Source organism: Budorcas taxicolor, chromosome 8, assembly GCF_023091745.1.
Source record: "Budorcas taxicolor isolate Tak-1 chromosome 8, Takin1.1, whole genome shotgun sequence".
Taxonomy (NCBI): Eukaryota; Metazoa; Chordata; class Mammalia; order Artiodactyla; family Bovidae; genus Budorcas; species Budorcas taxicolor.
In genome coordinates this window covers 67,625,133-67,644,264 of record NC_068917.1, presented here as the reverse complement: position 1 = coordinate 67,644,264, position 19,132 = coordinate 67,625,133, and the positions used below count along the sequence as shown (strand labels likewise).

The 19,132-nt window shown below is 45.7% G+C and overlaps 1 protein-coding gene across 3 annotated transcripts in view; it reads right to left on the bottom strand.

Annotated features, from left to right (window-relative positions):
- NR4A3 (nuclear receptor subfamily 4 group A member 3) overlaps positions 1 to 18,906 on the bottom strand; it is a 39,535-nt gene extending 20,629 nt beyond the window's left edge. The window contains exons 1-6 of one of the 3 annotated variants that reach the window (XM_052644649.1): positions 18,437 to 18,906; positions 17,699 to 17,777; positions 14,980 to 15,153; positions 11,151 to 12,136; positions 7,409 to 7,538; positions 6,775 to 6,947 (exon numbers count right to left, since the gene is read on the bottom strand). In XM_052644649.1, coding sequence (XP_052500609.1) covers positions 6,775 to 6,947; positions 7,409 to 7,538; positions 11,151 to 12,134 — 1,287 coding nt within the window. In that variant the 5' untranslated portion in view covers positions 12,135 to 12,136; positions 14,980 to 15,153; positions 17,699 to 17,777; positions 18,437 to 18,906. Of the gene's footprint in view, positions 1 to 6,774; positions 6,948 to 7,408; positions 7,539 to 11,150; positions 12,137 to 13,862; positions 13,935 to 14,979; positions 15,154 to 17,698; positions 17,778 to 18,436 lie in introns of those variants that run through there. The other 2 variants (XM_052644647.1, XM_052644650.1) reach the window with 2 other exon arrangements.
- Positions 18,907 to 19,132: the final 226 nt, after the last annotated feature.

Sequence of the window (19,132 nt, the reverse complement as noted above, 5' to 3'; positions counted from 1 at the left end):
GCTTCCAATATTTGCTCAGAAACCTCCAGAGCACTTAGCTTTCACCCAGGGTCCTCTGCAGGCCTCTGCCCCTGCTGGGCTCACATTTCATGCATCCTGAACACGGGGAGATGCAGTGGCTGCCTGTGTATGCAGTTTTTTTCTGATGGAGTCCAGCAAGGAGGAAAGCCAGCAGGACCTGTATGCCAGACTCCAGCCAGATTCTCTGGGCTTCACCTGCAGTGATTCTGGTTCACATTCCAGAATTCTGGAGCCAAACTGGATTCAGTCTGAGCCACCAGTAACCAGTAACTAGGAGGTGACTGAAGGGTTAGCATCAACTTCTGGGGGTGAAAAATAAAATCAACTGTCCCCTCTATTGAATATAAGGTTTTAAAGACATAGAACAAAACATATTAGAGTCTCTCTCTGTCTGGGCTAGCAGTTTATAAACACCTTGCCATGAAATGCTGAGCATGGAGTTGGAAGAACCAGACCCCAAACTCTGCTTCTGTACTCCCCTATATCACTCTATCTCTGGGCTAAGCAGTTTGGGGTTCACCAAAGAAAATCTGGAATAATTTGTTTATTGGTCATTCTAATCAGATATAGACCAAATAGAGAAAGACCTCAAAAGTGAATCTTTCTTCTTCTTTATGCTAATGTTGTATTCCAGCCTTTATGGATAATTGATCCATCAATAATCAGATTTTACCACTACTCAAAGACACAGGATTGCATTTACTGATAGCTAATGACTAATGCAGATTTCTCTGAAGGACTTAGATTGAGAATCTAGAACTGCAAGCAACAAATATTATTTAAACTAAATGAGTTGACACATTTCAAATGGTAATACCATGTATGTACAAGTCAGATTTCAGCCACAGCCAGGCCTAAAATAAATTTTGCAAGACCTTTGGTGAACACCAGCCCTAAAATTTAGCAATGTGATGTTTTCATAGCAGGGTGGAATCTGATACTCACTCTATCTCACCGTCAGTCGAGGCTAAATATGTAAAATGTCTTAAGAACATTTTATTTTCCCTTACAATGTTACTTTTCCCTGGGTCCTTATATTTCAGATGTTACTATTCTATGAGCCAAACTATGTATAAATAGTCTTAGGATCTTACACTGTAAAAAGTGACACTTTAAAAACAGGCAATTAATACAGTTTTCCCCAAATTTCTTCTTTTTTGATCTAATTGCCTCCCTTCTCTAAAAAACAAAAACAAAACCCCCAAACCCTCCTCTCTTCCCAAAATGGCATCACTGCAGTTACATATGGGTTTATTTTCTGTCTCCCTCACTGGCCTGTAAGCTCTATGAAGACAGGAGTTGCATCTTGTTCAATAATGTGTCCATTGCTCTGAAAGAACTGTTCAGTGAGTCAGTTACTTTCTGTTAAATTCACGTCTTTTGCTCATTCCTTCTCAATGGCCAGGCAGGTTGGGAAATAGGAGATTAGGCGTAAAATTGAATTTTTCTTATTAAATTATAATGATGGTTCTTAAACCTTAGTGTGCCAAGGAAACATCTGAGGCCTTTTTAAAACTATAGAGTCCTGCCTGCTTTCCCCGTCCCCCAGTTCTGAGTCAGTAGGCCTGCCTGTAGCCCCGGGGATATCTGCATTTTAAGCAAACACCTTGGCTCCTTCTGATACAGGCAACCTGGGTACCACACTTTGGGAAATGGAGACCTGTACTGATAGGGGAATTGTAGCAGGTATAATGGTCACAGGGTCAGGGAATGAGAAGGCTGGAAGGGATTGTGGCGCTGCATTTAGTCCAGTCTCCTCGCCATTCATATGAGAAAACTGAGGCCCACCGAGGGGCAGAACTGGCCTGAAATCATCCAGTGCGTTAGTGGCAATTTGAGAGGGTCTTTGAAGTAGCTTTAAGAAGGATTCTGCAGAATCTTCATGTAGTTTATACTTTGTAGGTCTAACACGTGCCAGCTACATTGTCTCTTAGGCTATTTTGTTAACATATTTAAATGCCACTTGCTGGTGCCTGGTTGTATCTGTACTGTATCTTGTTTTTGGAATCTGTTACAGTGCTAAGTGATACTCTTACCAGAAAACATCCTAGTTTGCTGGCAAATACTTAAAATGACCAACAAATGAGGATGTGAAGTACACTTTCTCATTAGTAATTACACAGGCTCTGAAGTCAAGTCTGGTATCTATATATACTCGTAATGCTAAATTAAAAGCAACTGTGGGGTAGAGAACAGCAACATTTTGAGGCAAAACAAATCAAATCTGACATGTTTTGACTGCACTGATATATAATGATCTGAGCTCACTTTTGAAGGAGAGAAGTTTGGCCCAAAGGAGAAGAGAAGGTCTCAGCGCCAGGAACGTTTCACAGAGCGAGGAGCAATCTTTCTGGCCTTGAAAACACCCTTCCCTCTGTGACTTGGAACAAGTCCTCCACCTCCCTGTCCCATAAACCAGGAAAACACTCACTTACTACCTTAAAGGCACACAGGCTGGGACAAGAAGATTAGAATGAACCTGTCTGGCAAATGTTTTCTCATTTCTCTGATTCACTGGGGGAAGGTAGCATCTTTAATAAATTGTTTTGGTCATGTTCAACTGTCTGACTCAAAACCGACAGTGAATATCCTTATTTAAAATGTAATAAATTATGTCTACCACTATCTTATGGTTTAAGCAGAAATAAATGAAGAAGATACTTTCATTTTTCACTTGATTCACTTTTAAATGGTTTGCCTTTTTCAAACCATGAGTATATGTTATTCTTATTGTAATTTTAAAAATCTAATAAAGACTTCTATTTGAAAAAAAAAAAAACTAGTACATTTCCATTACACAGAAAGGCAATATGGTGAGAAACATACTCTCTTGAGGGGTGAGATTTGGGTCTAACTGCCACTGACTTTAGGTAAGCCACTTAATCTTTTTAAACTTTTATTTATTCTTCTGAAAATATGAATGTTGGATTAGATTACCTCAAGATCACCTCCAGTTCTCTGAATTCTTAAATAAAAACTTTAAAGAGAAGGTAATATGAAAACTGAGTTACAATGAGTGATACTTAAAAAATGACTGAAACCATAAATTATACCACATAAACTAAATATATGTGATGGTACCTGGCTCAGAGTAGACTTTCAATAAATTCATTTTGCTTCGTTCACTTTATGTTAATTTTTTTTAAGAAAATGAACAAGCAAATTCAATCTTGTGAAGTAACAAGTTACTTAACAACACACATTCTTATATGTACATGTATATCTATTCACTTGCATTTAGGGACAATAAGGTAGACCCTAGAATCAAGAAATCTTAGAGCTGGGAGGAACTTAATATCAGCCAAAACAACCTGTCTCCTTGTGAGGAACCCTTAAAGAGTTCTCCTTAAGTTTCTTCACACTTCCATAGCAGTTCTTGGAGCCAATACAACTCTTTCTTGTCCTCAGAATGGACTGGAAAGGCCACTTCCTTCACCCTCTAGATCTGCCCTTGGGAGAACAGTCCTCTTGGTAACATGGCAAAAGTGTGACCTAGTCCCATCATTCCTACTCTCTTTCTGTCTACATATTACCATTTCCTCCAACTATCCCTTTCAAGTTTTTAAAAACAGTGTATCCATTGCCCTCTTAAATCCCAGCTTGGAACTGAACTCCATCCTTGAAGTGTGGACTGACAGCACAGAGCCCATGGGGCACCACCAAGTTAGTCCTGGTCCTATCCTTCTTCTGCAGAGGCTGAAGCTAATTTAGCATCCCTCCTTCCACTACCTAAACACACTGGTGGTTCTTACTGAGCATAGGGAATAAACTTCTGAGATCTCTCAACATGAACCACTGAGAAGCTAAGTCTCTCCCATTTAAAAAAATTCTAAATGCTGAGCTTCACGTTTATTTTTGTTAACTTTCTCCATGATGGTTTCATCCATCCTGTTCCAACCTGTCGAAATCACTCTGAATGTTGATGCTGACATCCATCATATTAGCGATCCCTCCCAGCTTTCTGTCATCTGCAAATGTGATCAGCATGCCTTCTATGCCTTCATCCAAGTTTTTGATGAAAACTCACTGTATTTTTTAAAAAAGACTTTTAATTTAATTGATTTGAGTCCAATTTTTGATAATTTTGTAAAGCTATCTAAAAGCAGGAGAATCCAAGCTATGAGGTTCGATCTGATTCCAAAACAATGCAATTAAAATGGATATGCTTTGCAAAATTGAACCAGGCCCCAAAGGTAGTATCATCGTGACCCAGACTCTGGCATGGTCAATCTGCTATTTTGGACAAAGCTAACAATTAAATTGGATAAATGTTTGTTGATGAGGATGATGACTCTAGTCTAACACACTGAATGGTGCAGAAGCAAGCAAACACAGTGGATTGATTTTTCAGTGTGGAGACAGATCCCAGCTGGGACAACTCAAAGTATGGGACAGGGTTCACCACTAAATAACTAATTAGGCCACGTAGACCAATAATTGGATGATTTGTGCCCCCGCCATCATCACTTTGTGGATTAAATTCTTTGGACTGGCCATAGTCATTGCCAATGCCCTAGAACAAGGTCAGATTGTGTGTTGTAGCCTCAGGGAAGGCAGTGCCAAGAAGTTTCATTAATTCAGATAGATTGCATAAGGGAAGGCCAGAGTTGGTTCATGGAAAAGTCTTTATTCCCAAACACTTTTCCATCATCCATTCTCACTGAAACCAGAGAGGCAGGAAATTGCAGTCTTAGGAGCACAGACTTTGTGGGGCAAATTGGACCAACTGGCTTCTAATTCTATCTCAGATACATATTAGCTAGGTGACCTTGGAGAAGGAAATGGCAACCCACTCCAGTACTCTTGCCTGGAAAATTCAATGGATTGAGGAGCCTGGTAGGCTACAGTCCATGGGGTTGCAAAGAGTCGGACAAGACTGAGCAACTTCGCTCACTCACTCACTCATGTGACCTTGGGCAAATCAGTTCTTTAGGCTTTCTCACTTTTAATCTCTTCATCTATGAAATGGCAACCATCACACTTACCTTAGTGGTTTTGCTACATAGCACCTGACATATGTAGTGTTTATACTCATTAAAGCATTCAACAAATGACAGACTAACGGGTATGGTCAAGGAGATAACATACAGGGTACTGAGCTAAACCTCTGACAAGTATCTTATTTAAATTTTATAAAAACAATCTTGGGAAGTAGATATTATTATTATTATTCCATAACACAGATGAGGAAGGTGAGATATTAAAAGATTTAATCAGTTGCTCAAGGTCACCCAGCTTGGAATGTATTGGTCATTCCGATACATGACGGCACTGGAATTTTACTTGAAGCCTGCATGGTTCCAAAGCCTTAGCCCTTGAACCACTGCATTATTCAGTTAAACTATTATTTGAGACTTGACTGCAGTCAAGAGATGCTACTTGTAATCAGAACAAGAGTCCTCAACCTTTGATGCTAAGGACCTACCATGCTTCTCATAGAGAGTCTTGTGCTCCAGAGTGCAAAGGAGGCCTCACAGCCTAAAAGGAGGGAGGGGATGAAGGGAGGCAGATCACAGCAGGTAGACCAATCACCCTTTCATTTCCGTCAACACTACAACCTAAGAAGAGGGCAACAGCAGACACACTCACACTCTTAGCCAACCCTTCAACCAGAAGTTCAAGATACTGATTGGACCTGGAGAAGGCAATCTGGTAATTGCTACCAAGCCAAATCAACCAACTGGGGATCCCTTGACTGGTTTCTCTCTCCTCTGTGTGGAAACTGTGTTTGTAAGTTTTCTTGTCTTAGAGTGGGAGTAACTATTCTTACAGTTTATGGTTCTTTAAATGGTTGTTAGATGAGACGAAGTACCACGATGTCTAGCATGTAGAAATGGCTGAATAATTATGATCTTTTTCTTTTCTTTCTTTCTCTGGTGAGACCCTGCCTTACTAGAAGTTTGCTTTTCTAAGTCTCTTTTAAAATTGTCTTCCAATAACATTTATACATTTGCTCATAAAATCGTTCTTCTTCATGTTATCCAAATTTCTGGGAATTTTCAGGTTTCAAACTGATGATATTTCACTATATCCCATATCAAATAAAAGTGTTGATATATTTTGGTTGACGTAACAACACTGGTGGTCATTTACAGTTTCAAATGTTTTCTCAACCATTGTTCCTATGTGACTGATGTTCAAAACATCCCTCTGAGGTTAAATATTGTAATCTCCACTGTAAGGATGAGAAAGCCAAGAGCAGGAGCCAGGTGACCCAGGCAGGAAGCAGCAGAGGCAACATTCCATCCCAGTCCTCCTTACACCTCCTGATGTCAAGGCCAGAGTTTGCTCCTCTCCATCAATGGTCTAATCCCTCTCCATAAGCAGTAGGTCAATCAATGCCAGTGCAACTGGGTAAACTGTTTAAGGATAACTTGAGGCTTACCCAGCTGGTTTGGTCACAATATGAAAAACACAGTAGTCATGTTGTCTAAAGCACAAAAGAAATGTACAAATTGTAATTCACCTGTGCAGATTTTCATTGGCACAACCATCAGGAATCCTGCAACAATGGGTATGACAGGTGCAGCACTGTCAGGGTCATTTGTTAAGGCATTTAGAGATTCAATAAGGCAAAAATTATTTGGTGCAATGGATGCACTGGAATTGCTAAGTGAAGTGAAAAAATAGAGAAAAGATATGAAAATGGTTGAGCACAGTGCCAGACACAAGTCATTCAATCCAGGCTTATTACTAGCATCATGAATAGAGACCCTGATCATTCACTCAAAAGCAGGATATCATAAAACTTACTCTGGAATAATCAAGATCTCTGGGCGTTGAGTCTGTTAAGGCTCGGACAAGGGCATTCATCATACAGATCGGAGGAGAAGGTGGAGAGGGCTGAGAGGCTTCCTGCTGTAATGGGCTCTTTGGTTTGGAAGGCAGCCGACCTCTCCTCCCTTTCAGACTGTCTGTACGGACAACTGATACCAAGAGAAAAAAAGAAAAAATGTCTCCAAAGATATCCACAAACAGCCATAAATCACAGAAAGGAAACAAAACACTTTACAGTTGAGCAAATCGTTAATGAGACTGACTGTTTAAAAGTGGAAAAAGTTTGGAGTAATATCCCCACAATGATTTAATGAGAGTTGAAACAGCCAGCATAACAGCCACCCCATACGTACATTTGGTAATGAATTAGCCCTAAAAGTCTCCTTCTCAAATAGAAGAAAGATGTATGTACACAAGCTCTCTATTGATTTTGAGAAATTAGAATAAGCAGACCTCTGCTATTTTTAAATGTAAATACACCATAAAAATAGAATGCTGAAAGGAAAGGGAAACTAGGAAAATTCACCATCCCAAATGTAAATATTAACTTTTTTCAGGGATATCTGAGAATATTTACAAGCAAGTTGGATAAAAAGCATTATACCCATACCTTCTTTAACCATTCCGACACTGAGACACTTCTGAAATCGACAGTACTGACATCGGTTTCGACGTCTCTTGTCTACGGGGCAGTTTTTATTTGCCAGGCAAACATATTTTGCATTTTTCTGCACTGTTCTCTGAGGAAATACAATACACAGATAGTCAACTAATAGTTTCTGGAAAGAGGTAGGACCTGACAAGATGTATTTTAATTACAATGTGAAAAGCGACAGTGCAATTCGTATAATTAGATAAATTTAATTTCCTAACACACTAGCCTGCAGGAAAAACAATTTTATTAGTGTTAGCTGCTGACAATGAAAATCATCTTGGATTGTTCTGAAGCAAGTCTCAGGAGACATCCAAGTCTGAATGATAAAATCATATCTGAAATTACCAGGTCAACATATCATACCTTGGAGGATTAAATTATCTTCACTTTTAATATCCCCTTGGGAACAATTTTCTACTTGGTCCACTCCCCTGATTATTGCTGACCTTATTAAAATAAAATCAAAATTATCTGGGATATACTTTGTTGCCTATCACTATTGTAAGTCAAATATCACAGAAAGCAGCTTTGTCCACCAATAGAGATGAAATCATAAAGAGCAAAAATGAGGACTTCTCTAGGTTTAACATATAGGAAATAAAGTTTTAATGCAAAAACAAATCACTTAATCAGCCTTTGCAGTGTATTTTATTTTTAAAAGAATGGTAAACTGTCCATTTCTGACTTTTGAAAGAAAAGATTTAAAACTGGATACTAAAAACCACTATCACATCCAAGAAAAAACAAACAAAAAAGAATGAGGTAAAGGAAGGAATATGAGGGCCATATATTTTCAATGAAAATTCCCATTAATAGGTTATGTCATAAATGACTATTGACATGAACAAAATAGCCATATTGTAAAAGATGCAACATTAAACTTGGGTCTGGATATAAAATAATGTTGTATTCTTCAGAATCACATACAATTTTAAAATGAAACATGAAATAATAAAAGATATTTTATGCTCCAGATACAAGAGAATGCTTGATTTAAAAAATTAAAATAATTTGTGCAAATGGATGTATATTCACCACTCATTCAGAAGTTACCTGAATCTATTCAACTCTAAATAGAGCAGAAAGGTGAATTTATTTGGTAAGCCTGGGCTACATGAAAAAAAAAATCAAGGTAATCTAGGACTGGTGATCTATTTTGTGTCTAAAATTCTAGATTTACTTTCTATCTTTTTAAATTTTCAGCAATTCTCAATCCTCTTGTATCCGTTTTTACTCTATCACCTTTTAATTTCATTTTAAGGGATCGTTTCTAAACTGCTTATATAAAATTTAAAGCCAGATACATTTTCCCTGCTTTAGCAGGTGATTTTAGTTCAAAATGAGAAATTTCAAAAATACAACATACTTCTGATGTTTCCAGCATTTAAATTTGCAGCAGTCTGTAAGGGTAGGAAACCTGTGTTTCCGGAATGAAGCTCTCTTTCATTGTAATTAAAAGCTCTCTTTCAAAGTAATTTTAGAAAACTGTATTTCTTATCATCATCCGCAAGGATATACCAATTTGAGTGCTGGTGGCATTTTGCTTCAGGTATATGTTTTCCCAATAACCTGAAACCTTCCTAACATTTGTGTGTGCTTGCACAACTGTTTAAGGACAGGGAGAGATCGTTATGGTTCAATCACTGAATTCCCATCATTAACTGCACTTCATGTCACATTTTTAAAGAATTCAATTTAATGGTAGAAAGCCACTGGGTAAAACCTGCTCCTGCTCCCTTAATTAACAGATCCGTGTGTGGGGTGGTTCTCCCCTATCCTACCCCCACCCATTCAAGTATAGATTTGTTTTCGAGGTATTGCTGTAGAAAAAGGATGCTTGTTGGGGAACACAATTGACATTTCTAGACCAGAAATGTATTATCACTCCTGCATTTAGGTCAACTCTCAATTATTCAGGGGTGGTTATATTTATGGATTACTTATACTTCTCATAATTGTTTTTCTTTCTTTTCCCCCTTCTGGCTGCCTGTTTCACTGCCTTTTAGCATTTCCACTGAAACCGTAAAAATCAAATCTGCTGAAGAAATGCAGTTACTTGACAGAAAAAAAACGGCGAAACTGACGGTTCTACATTTAAGACATCATAATCTAGCATACCTCTTGTATGGTGCTTAATATACTGTAAAATCTTTCCACAAATATTTTCTCATTTGTCTGCAGAATTTAATTAATCATATGATTCCTATCTCCAGATCAAAAATAACTGTTGCTTATTGGTATGTATGCCAATGTACACATGTGCATTTTTCATAAATATTTTGTAGTTTTCATTCACAATGTACTATTCTTTTATGACCCTTTAAAAATTATATTTTCATAAATGTTTTATCTCATTTAAAACTAACATTTCTTCTCTGCATTGTATTCACTTGATAGGGAAACTGAGGTCTGGGAGGAAGTGTCTACCCAACATCATAAAATTGATAGGTGACAGATCAAGGATTCCTTTCTGGTTGTTCTGACTCATAATTCCAGCATGCTCAAAGATCCAGCCTATTGGCCTCCCAAATCCTCATTACCCAGTCAGCATCTAGCTTCTCCTCTCTCTCCACCCTGGCCAGCGCTGGAGCTTAGGAAGTGAGAATTGTCGGAGAACGTTCTTGGATTTGCAAATACCTGATGCAACGACCAAGGCAGTGAGAACAGGGAGGGTGGTGCAGAATTAAGTGTCTGGGGTTCAAGAGCAAAAGTAGAGCAGTAAGAGAACAAGGCCTCTTCTCTTTGAGTGGTGCAAAGAGCACTGAACTCCAGAGTAGCAGAAACTAGCTGGAACTGTCCCCATGTGCCACTAAATCACCTCTTTAACCTTCAATATCCTCATGGGTAAAATAAGGGGGAGACTGAAGACCCCTCCCACTATAAAATTCTCCTTTGGGTCTATGAGCTAATGAAGAGTGTCCACACTTGGCCTTGTGTGTGGCACAGAAGTGGAGCAGATTGATGAGACTCCAGCTTCTCTCTTCTGCAAGGGGAGCTGCCCCAAGCTTCATTCCCCAGATGTCCCTGTCTCTTCTTCAGCTGTTGAACTGTGAAGAAAGCATGCACTTTGGGGTCAGGCAAACACCAGTTGGCATCCTGCCTCCATCTTACTTTCTGAGTGTGTGTCTAGGGGCTGTTGAGTAACTTCTCTGAGCCTCCATCTCCTCATCTATAAAACAAGGATAATTAATTTAAACCCTCAAGATGCTGTTCATAAAACTAGCTAGTGGGTGGCCAAAATTCAATCTCAGTTCTGTCTGATCTAGAGTCCTAGCTCTCACTAGGAGGATTAAATGAGATACAAATACCCAAGGCCTGGCACACAAGGCTCTATTCCTTCAGACATTTGGGATGGATAGAAGAGGAATACAGAGAGATGTGTGCATTTTTGAGATCACAGATCCCTTTGCGAATCTTCTGAAAGCGCTCTCCAGAAAAAAACTGCAGCCGGTAAAGCCCAGTCGGGAAGTTCACAGTCTCTGCAAGCCCACCTGGGGCAGCCTCCTGTGATGGACATCAAGTTAAAAGGCCCCAAGAAAGTGGGTGTGAAGGTGTTAGTAAAGGCTACAGGAATGCGCAGTGACATCACACCTCTCTAATGGTCAGGACCGGAAGGACCCGCTCAGATGCTCTCAGCGGGTGGCTGGGGAGGCTGGCAGTGGAGGGGAGGGGACCCGGGAGGAGGCGAGCGGCTCACCTTGAAGAAACCCTTGCAGCCCTCGCAGGTGCGCACCCCGTAGTGCTGGCAGGCAGCGTTGTCCCCGCACACGGCGCACGTGCCCTCGCCCGAGGCCGAGCTCCTGCTGGGCGGCGACGGCAAACTGGGGCTCTCGCCCAGGAGGCTGGACGCGGTAGGGGAGGCCGTGAGGCCCAGCGGCGGGAAGGCCAGGGCGGGTGCCCTCTTGGCCAGCGGCAGCCCGTACGGGTGGCCCTCGAGCCCGGCGGCCTGGCTGCCCGCGGCGGCGGCTGCGGCGGCGGCTGCGGCGGCGGCTCCCAGCGGAAGGCTAAGCGCGGCGGCGGCCGTCGGGTCGTAGCCCAGGTGGTGGCCGCCGGCGGGGCCCGGCGCGGGCGGGTGCGGCGGCGAGGGCTTGAAGTGGAAGAGTGGGAAGCGCGCGCCGGCCACCGTGGGCACCGCCTTCATCGGCGGGTCGAGCAGCGTGCCGGGCGCGATGCAGCCAGGCGCCGAGGACATTGCATCGTCCCACATCGCCCCAGCCTGCGAGGGGAAGCCCGGCGTGGTGGGGGTGGACGGCGGGGACTGCTTAAAGTACATGGAGGTGCTGGGTAGCACCTCGTCCTCCGGCCCGGAGGGGGGCGGAATGGATGGCTGCTGCTGCGGCTGCTGCTGGTGGTGGTGGTGGTGGTGGTGCTCATGGTGATGATGGTGGTAACCGTGCGCGCGATCCTCCTCCATCTTAATCAGCGGCCGTGGCCCCGACGGCTGCATTTGGTACAGGCAGGAGGGCTTGAGTTCGTAGTTGCTGGAGTATCCCTCCATGAAGGTGCTGAAGCTGGGCAGGGACGTGGTGGCTGTGGCAGTGATCTCGGTGCTGCCAAGGTCCATGGTCAGCTTGGCGTAGTCAGGATTCATGATCTCCGTGGTGTAATCCGAGCCATATGTTTGTGCTGCATAACTGGAACCTGGCGGTGAAGGGCTATACTGGGCTTGCACGCAGGGCATATCTGCAAGGAGAGGAAAAAGGAACTCTCAGAAGCGTCTTCCTAGCTAATGGGTGGCAATGGATTCGTTGCTCTCTAATATGGGAACTAGGAAATGACAGTCTTTCTACCTTTCTAGCAGCATAGATTCCTTCCTTCCCTCCTTCCTTCCCTCCAGTGCTCGATCTTTCTTTCATTCCTTTTTTATTTCTTTCCTCCTTCCTTCCTCCCTCTTTCCCTCGTCTTCCCCACTTTCCTCCCTTCCTCCATGGGCAGAAAACTGAATCCTTCAGGAACTGCCAATGGGGTCACAGGCTGTCAAAACCTAGCCTCCTGGGGACCTCTGTGTCCACCTTCCTTCCCTTGCCCTGTCCTCCATTAGATCTGGGAAGTTTTATGTCTTCCCTCAAAAGCCCAATTGTGTTTTAAAAAGTGATTTTGAGCCCTGGAAATTTAATGGAGTGACCTCAGCTATCAATTTAGGAAGACAAGAAGAAATCCAGTGAATGCCCTGTTGGTTTATTTTGGGAGAAAGAGACCACTACTCCCCCACCCCCCAAGTCAACTCTGATTTGTAAACAGAATGTTAGTAAAAGAAAGTAAAATAGTTGTCCTACTTGGGACTTACTGGCCCAGTGACATTCTAATATTTTATGAGTGCCAACTGAGGCTACCCACACACTTTGTGGTTGCTTTCTCCCACCCCCTTCCTACTCCTCCAAACATGACTGGCAGCCTGCTCAAACTGGACCCCTGTTGATGATTTCAGCCAGCTAGGTGGTGAGGTGGGAACGTAGGCCCAGGAAATGGGCTCGAGGGAGTTTGCACCATCTGCAAAGAAAAAGATCAGCAGCTGCAACAAAACACCCACCAAACCCGCTCTGTGCCATATACACCTATATATGTGTGTGTGTGTGTGTGTGTGTGTGTGTGTGTGTGTGTAGGTTCCCAGGGGGTACTAGTGGTAAAGAACTCAACTGTCAATGCAGGAGACATAAGAGATTCGGGTTCGATCCTTGGGTCAGCAAGATCTCCTGAAGGAGGGCATGGCAACCCACTCCAGTACTCTTGCCTAGAGAATCCCATGGACAGAGGAACCTGGCAGGCTATAGTCTACAAGGTTGTACAGTCAGACACGACTGAAGCAACTTAGCACATATATGTAAGCAAGTGTCAGTCACTCAGTCGTGTCTGACTCTTTGCGACCCCACGAACTATAGACCTCCAGGCTCCTCTGTTCATAGAGTTTTCCAGGCAAGAATACTGGAGTGGGTTGGCCATTCCCTTCTCCAGCACTATATAAAAATGTATATGTAAATATATATTTCTCCATCTAAGTAATAAATATATTAATAGCTGCTTAATAACTACACTTTGGTTATAATAAGTGAGTTATCTACATATTTTCTTATGATAGAAAAGTTAGGACCTCTAGAAAAGAAAACATTTTCTTAATAGATTTAGTTTCCCTCAGCCCCAAAGCACTGATATCTGGAGTACTTATTATTGTTCAGAGAGGTTGAACTAATGAGAAAGCCCTAAGACATATTGGATCCAGTGGATAATGTATCTAATTATTTCCTCTCTTTTATGGCTAAATAGAAATAGTAAACTGGGCAGTTTCTGGTGGTTGGTTTTTCTGAACCAAAGGAAAACCATGTGCTTAACGTCTCTTTGGAGTCTACGGTGTAAAAGGTGTGACTAATAGAAAAGCGAATACTTCACATTTCCTTTGACATCTTTCTCTTACCCACATTTCCAAATCTGATTGAGTCATACATGTATGGGATGAAATCTTGACTTGAAAAAAGGTGTTGAGGGCCTGTTGGAAGAAGCAGTGATGAGGAGAGGCCAGTTCAAGCCTCTATTTTCCTAGCAAGGCCCTACAAATGATCATTAGTTTCAAGTTAAAAGAGCACTTACCCTGTGAAATGAAAGGCTAGTCATTAAAAAAAAAAAGAACGTTGCCTGATGTTTCATTTGTTCTCTTCCCTTGGATTTCTCTATGACTCTTTTCTATCATTCTTCACCAGTCCCTACCTATTGTTGTTCTTTGTGACTTTCTGAGGTTTCCAGATAGAAGATGAGCTTGCTGGGACTGAGTTCTATCTCTTTGGCTAGGCACCTGGTATCCCTTTGTTGTTGTTTAATCACTAAGTCCTGTCCAACTCTTTTGTGACCCTATGGACTGTGGACCTACTAGGCTCCTCTGTCCATGGCATTTCCCCGGCAAGAATAGTGGAATGGGTTGCCATTTCCTCTTCCAGGGGGTCCTCCCAATCCAGGGATCGAACCATGCCTACTGCATTGGCAGGTGGATTCTTAACCACTGAGCCACCAGGGGAGTCCTTTACCAAATGCAAACAGAGGTGCTACAAGCTAAGCCTGCAATCCTTTCTTTTGCCCAACTCAAATTTACTCCTTGGTTTTCAGCTCTTTCCCTCTGAGCTTCAATAATCCAAATGTCTGCACTCAAATGATTTTGGTTTTATACAAACAAAAATGCTTTGTATTGTCCGAAATGATCCCGTAACTCTTAAATGCCTTAGCATTTAAAGGAAAGCAAAAATGAAGACATTAAAATGTATAAAGAGATCCCAATCTATTGGTGTATGTGCATTTTTCTTAGGAAAAATATCTGAGAAATGCAACGCTTAATTTAATCTGGCTGCTCCACTAGGTAGCAACAGCCTGTGGTATCCAGAGGAGCTTCGTGCAAAGAAGCCACCTGTGCCGTGAAATTCGCGGCCAGCAGTCACTCACTGTCCTGGCGCTGGGTAAGTCCACCAGCCTGCTTGTGGGTGTGTGGCTCCCCCACCCACACCTCCCAGCCCGGGAAGAATAAGGGGTCGTGCCTTCAGACCTACCTGGAGGATATCTTGCGCGCTGAATGGTGGGGCTGGGGGTCTCTCCAGCGGAGGCTGAGAGTGGAGGAGGCGGGGACGTCCGGCTGGGTGAAGTGGCTGCGGTGCTGCCCGGCTCTGCTGAGGGTCCAGTCTCAGCGATGGGGCTTGCCGGGCTGCGCTCTTCCGCAGTAGGCTCTGAGGGGACGGGGGGCGGGCACCAGGAGAAAGGATAAAGGTCACAGTGAGACTATGCTGGGTCACCGAGGCCTGGACTGGGCGTACGGGGGTGGGGGTGGTAGGGATCTCTAGAAATGACAAAGAATTAAAAGGCTAAGAAAGCTATGTTTAAGGTGATCGGAGTCCCTGGGCAAAAGGCATCACAGAGTCGTGGGGGAGCCGAGGAAAGGTTGTCCGCACTCACGGCGGTTTTGTGGTTCTCGAACCCAGGCTAGAAAACGCGCAACCAGTTGTGGCCCAGAAATTAATCTGCCTGACCCCCCAAGTGGTTCCGAGCTAGCGATGTCAGGAAAACCGAAGAATGGGAACACTTGAGGAAAGAGTTCCGCCGGAATCGGAGTCTGTGAGTGTATAGGAGCGGAAAATATTTTCCAACTTCACCTGCCCCCACCCCTCAAATACAAATTTTACACGTTGCGTAGGAAATGCACAGGGTCCGGAACGAATGCATGAATGCCCCGAGGAATTAAGAAAGTCTGCGCTTTTCATTCTAAATGCTAATGGAGCTTCGCTTCTATTAGCGGCGAGTTTCGGGGTCCAGGGGTCAAGCAAACAAAAGGGCGCAGTGGAAATAGGCTGGCGCTGGAAGCACGGCACAAGGCTGTTGGCGTTTGCCGCTGCTGGTACCAGCGGAGGGAGGCCCCCTGCACCCACGGGCGGTATCCCAGAGAGTGGCGACTTCGAGGCTCGGGGTCATACGGCGACCCGGAGGGGGCACGACCCGGAGGGGGCACTCTCCAGAGGCCGCCGAGAGCGGCTCTGGGGCAAGTGTCTCTGCGCAAAGCCTTAGCGAAACTTTGTACCTGGAAGCGCATTTCGGTGGGCCTCGGGAAAGGATCCCATGGCCCCAGTTCAGTTCAGTTCAGTCGCTCAGTCGTGTCCGACTTTCCCGCCTATAGCGCCCCCTTTGCCCGGACCCACTCATAGCTATAAGAATGGGAACCCGCACCCGAAAACAAACCGCCAAAATCCCAAAAACCTCGGGCGTGCGCGGACCGCGGGTATCGAGTAAGTTTTGTCTCCCGCCGCCCCTGCGCCCGCGGCTTGCCTGAAAGGCAAGGGGATCCGAGCCCCCAGATCCGGGAAGCCCTTGACAGCCAGGAAGTGCGGGATTCCCTTGCCATCCCCACCCCCACCCCCACCCCCACCCCCAGCTGATACTACAGAAAGCTTGCGCTCGCCCTAGCGCAGGATCTTCCCACGGCTGTAACGTGCGCTTCCCGTCCTTCCGCATCTTCAATGGGAGTCTCCAGCAACCTCCCACCACCTCCTCCAGGTGCCCACGTTCCCGCCCTTCTTTGGGGTCTTTCAAGCGGAGTCGTTCTCCAAGGATCGACCTCTGGCTAGGGTGGGTGAGGGAAGCGTCTCCCCAAGGAAGGGGAGGCTTCCCTCGCGCGCCCAGCGTTCGCGGGGGTGGGGTGGGGTGGGCAAGCCACACCACATCTCCTACAGCCGAGCCTAGTGCCCCTCGACTCTCTCCGCGCCCCTCTCTCCCCCCGCCCCGAAACGACTGGTTACCTAGGCAAAGCCTCCGCGCCTGGAAACACGTTGCTCCGCTCCCGCTCGCGGCCGCCGCGGCCGGGAACACGGAGCCTCGGGGTTGTAAATTAGGAAGAAATAACTACCTCTGTCAAAGCCCCTTTCTTTCTCGTAGGCAGACGAAAGGAACACCCCCGTGTTCCCCTCCCCGTGGTGGAGTGTGTGAAGGAAACCGTGAAACGCACCATTGTGACCCGGGCTCCTCCACGGAGTTTCCAACCCTGGGGAGCGGGGGCGGAGGTGGGGCGGGGGCAGCAGGAGTGGAGGAGAGGTCGACAGAAAGGGAAAGATAGAGATTCTCAGAAAGACCGAGGGAGAGGAGGCAAACCGCGGGGGAGAGTTTCTGCGAGCGCAGGGTCTGAGGGAAGGGGGTAGGGTTGGGTGGGAGCGGGGGTGGGAGCGGGTGTGAAGGCTGCTGTGGCCCAAGAGGTATTTGATAGTCACATTATGAGCATCGTAAGATAAGAGAACTCTAATAAACTCAAACTTCATTGACTGTGCTCAGAAACCATGTTGGGCAGCTTTTCCTTTACCCAACTCAGTTCTGTAAAATATCTCTCCTTCGTGGGAATAGAAGATTCAGGATTGAGTTCGCGATGAAATGACTGAACGGCGCTCTGTACCTCTCTCCCGGCACTCTAGGGCTCTGGGATAATAGCCTGAGATTTCTGATTACCAAACTTCTTGCAGCTCTTCCCTTTAGACAGTCCGTGGGCACAACAGATAAATGACAATCTCCAAGAACGTTCTTTAGAATCAAGGGACAAATGCCTTCTACCTCACGATTGCCCCAAGCTTCCAACAGGTTTGAGAGGTACCCTTGGAAGTCAGTCTCCGCAAGCTGCACTCGCTTGACCGTTCTCCTCTTACCACCGAGAACTTTCATTTCTATAAAGAGTAAAACACTCCGAGCAACTTCTCCAAAAGCGCGAATTCTGTCAGTTAAAACATGTCTTACCCATACCAAGTCAAGGCCCAGAGGAGGGGGGGACACCGTCTCCACGCATGTTGGGGCACGGGGGTCGGCAATTACACCCGATTACCTACGAAGGGAAAAGTGTACACGGGCAAGTCGGCGACGCCACGCAGACGTGCCTGGTGGAGCCCCAGGCTCATTTCAATACAATAAGCCACATTCCTACAATTACGCCCTCTTTCCTGAGATCCTCCGAACCCGGCTGCAAACTCCGGCCAGGTCCCCTTTCCTCCCAAGCTTCCTCCCAGTCAACCATCTCGGAGTCACCATTAGGTAGATTAACTTGGACCCACTGGAGCCCCTATTTCCAATTCTAGTTAAAAGGCAAGAAAATTACTGCCGTTCATCACAGGAGCTGCAACTCCCTGCCGCTGCCGCCGCCGCCGCCGCCGCCTAGAGCATCATTACCATGACAACTAGAGCCGAAATACCCTGAATTACATCGCTGGAGCTGCTACTGCACAAATCCCGGTCCTCGTCTTTGTTAGAGGCTTTTCGCCTCTTCGGGTAAGGAGAGGAATCCCACAAGCTCCCCAGGCCCGCTACCGGGAGGGAAAAGTTTCAGATCAGAACCCACCGGCGACTCCGCGAGCAAAGCCAGAGCGAGAAGGCTGCGGCGGGGGGGAAACCCCAACTCAAAAAGTTGTCAATTTCAGAAGCTGAGCTTCCCAGAGCGCCAACTTTTTTAACAAGTCCCCCTATTAACTGAGCGAATCTCATACGTACTTGAATGCTGTGGCGGTTCCGTCTTTAGTGCGAGTTTCTAGAAAGCTGCCCCGAAATCTGCACTGGGGGGGAGTCAATGTTGCTGTCCCGGAAGGGCTGCGGTGTACAAGTCCAGCGGCTCCCAGAGGCAGTGAGCTGCTGGCAGGGGATGCTGCTATCCCGACTCATGGGAGAGCGCCGCCGAGGGGTTCCGCGGGCGTCCTGTCTCCGGCCGCGACCAGGGGATAGGATGCCGCTTCTGTTCCCACCTCCACGGCCACCGCCGGCGCTGTCAGCGTTGCAAAGTGAGCCCGGGAGGGGAGTCCGACTGCGGCGATGCGCTGCACCCGCGAGGGCGCAGGGCGAGAGGGGTGTGAGCGCACGGGAGAGAGTAGAGTGTGTGTGAGGAGCGTGTGTGCGCGCGTGTGTCTGTGTGTGCGAGTGAGGGAGCGGGTGTGAGCTTGTCTATGTGTGGGGAGCGGAGGAGGAGCAGGAGCTGGAGGGGTGGGGGGCGGGAGGCAGGAGACTCCGCTCTCCCGGCTGCGCGTTCGCTCGCTCTCTCGGCACGTCATTTATGCCACAGGAGCCCTAGCGCCCTCTCCATAGAGTGCCTGGAATGCGAGACGTCAATGTGACGCCATGGGACGCTACGTCACCCTCCTCCTCCCTCCTCTGGCCCAGTCGGTTCCGCGTGTGCGAGGGAGGGGGTGTGTGTGT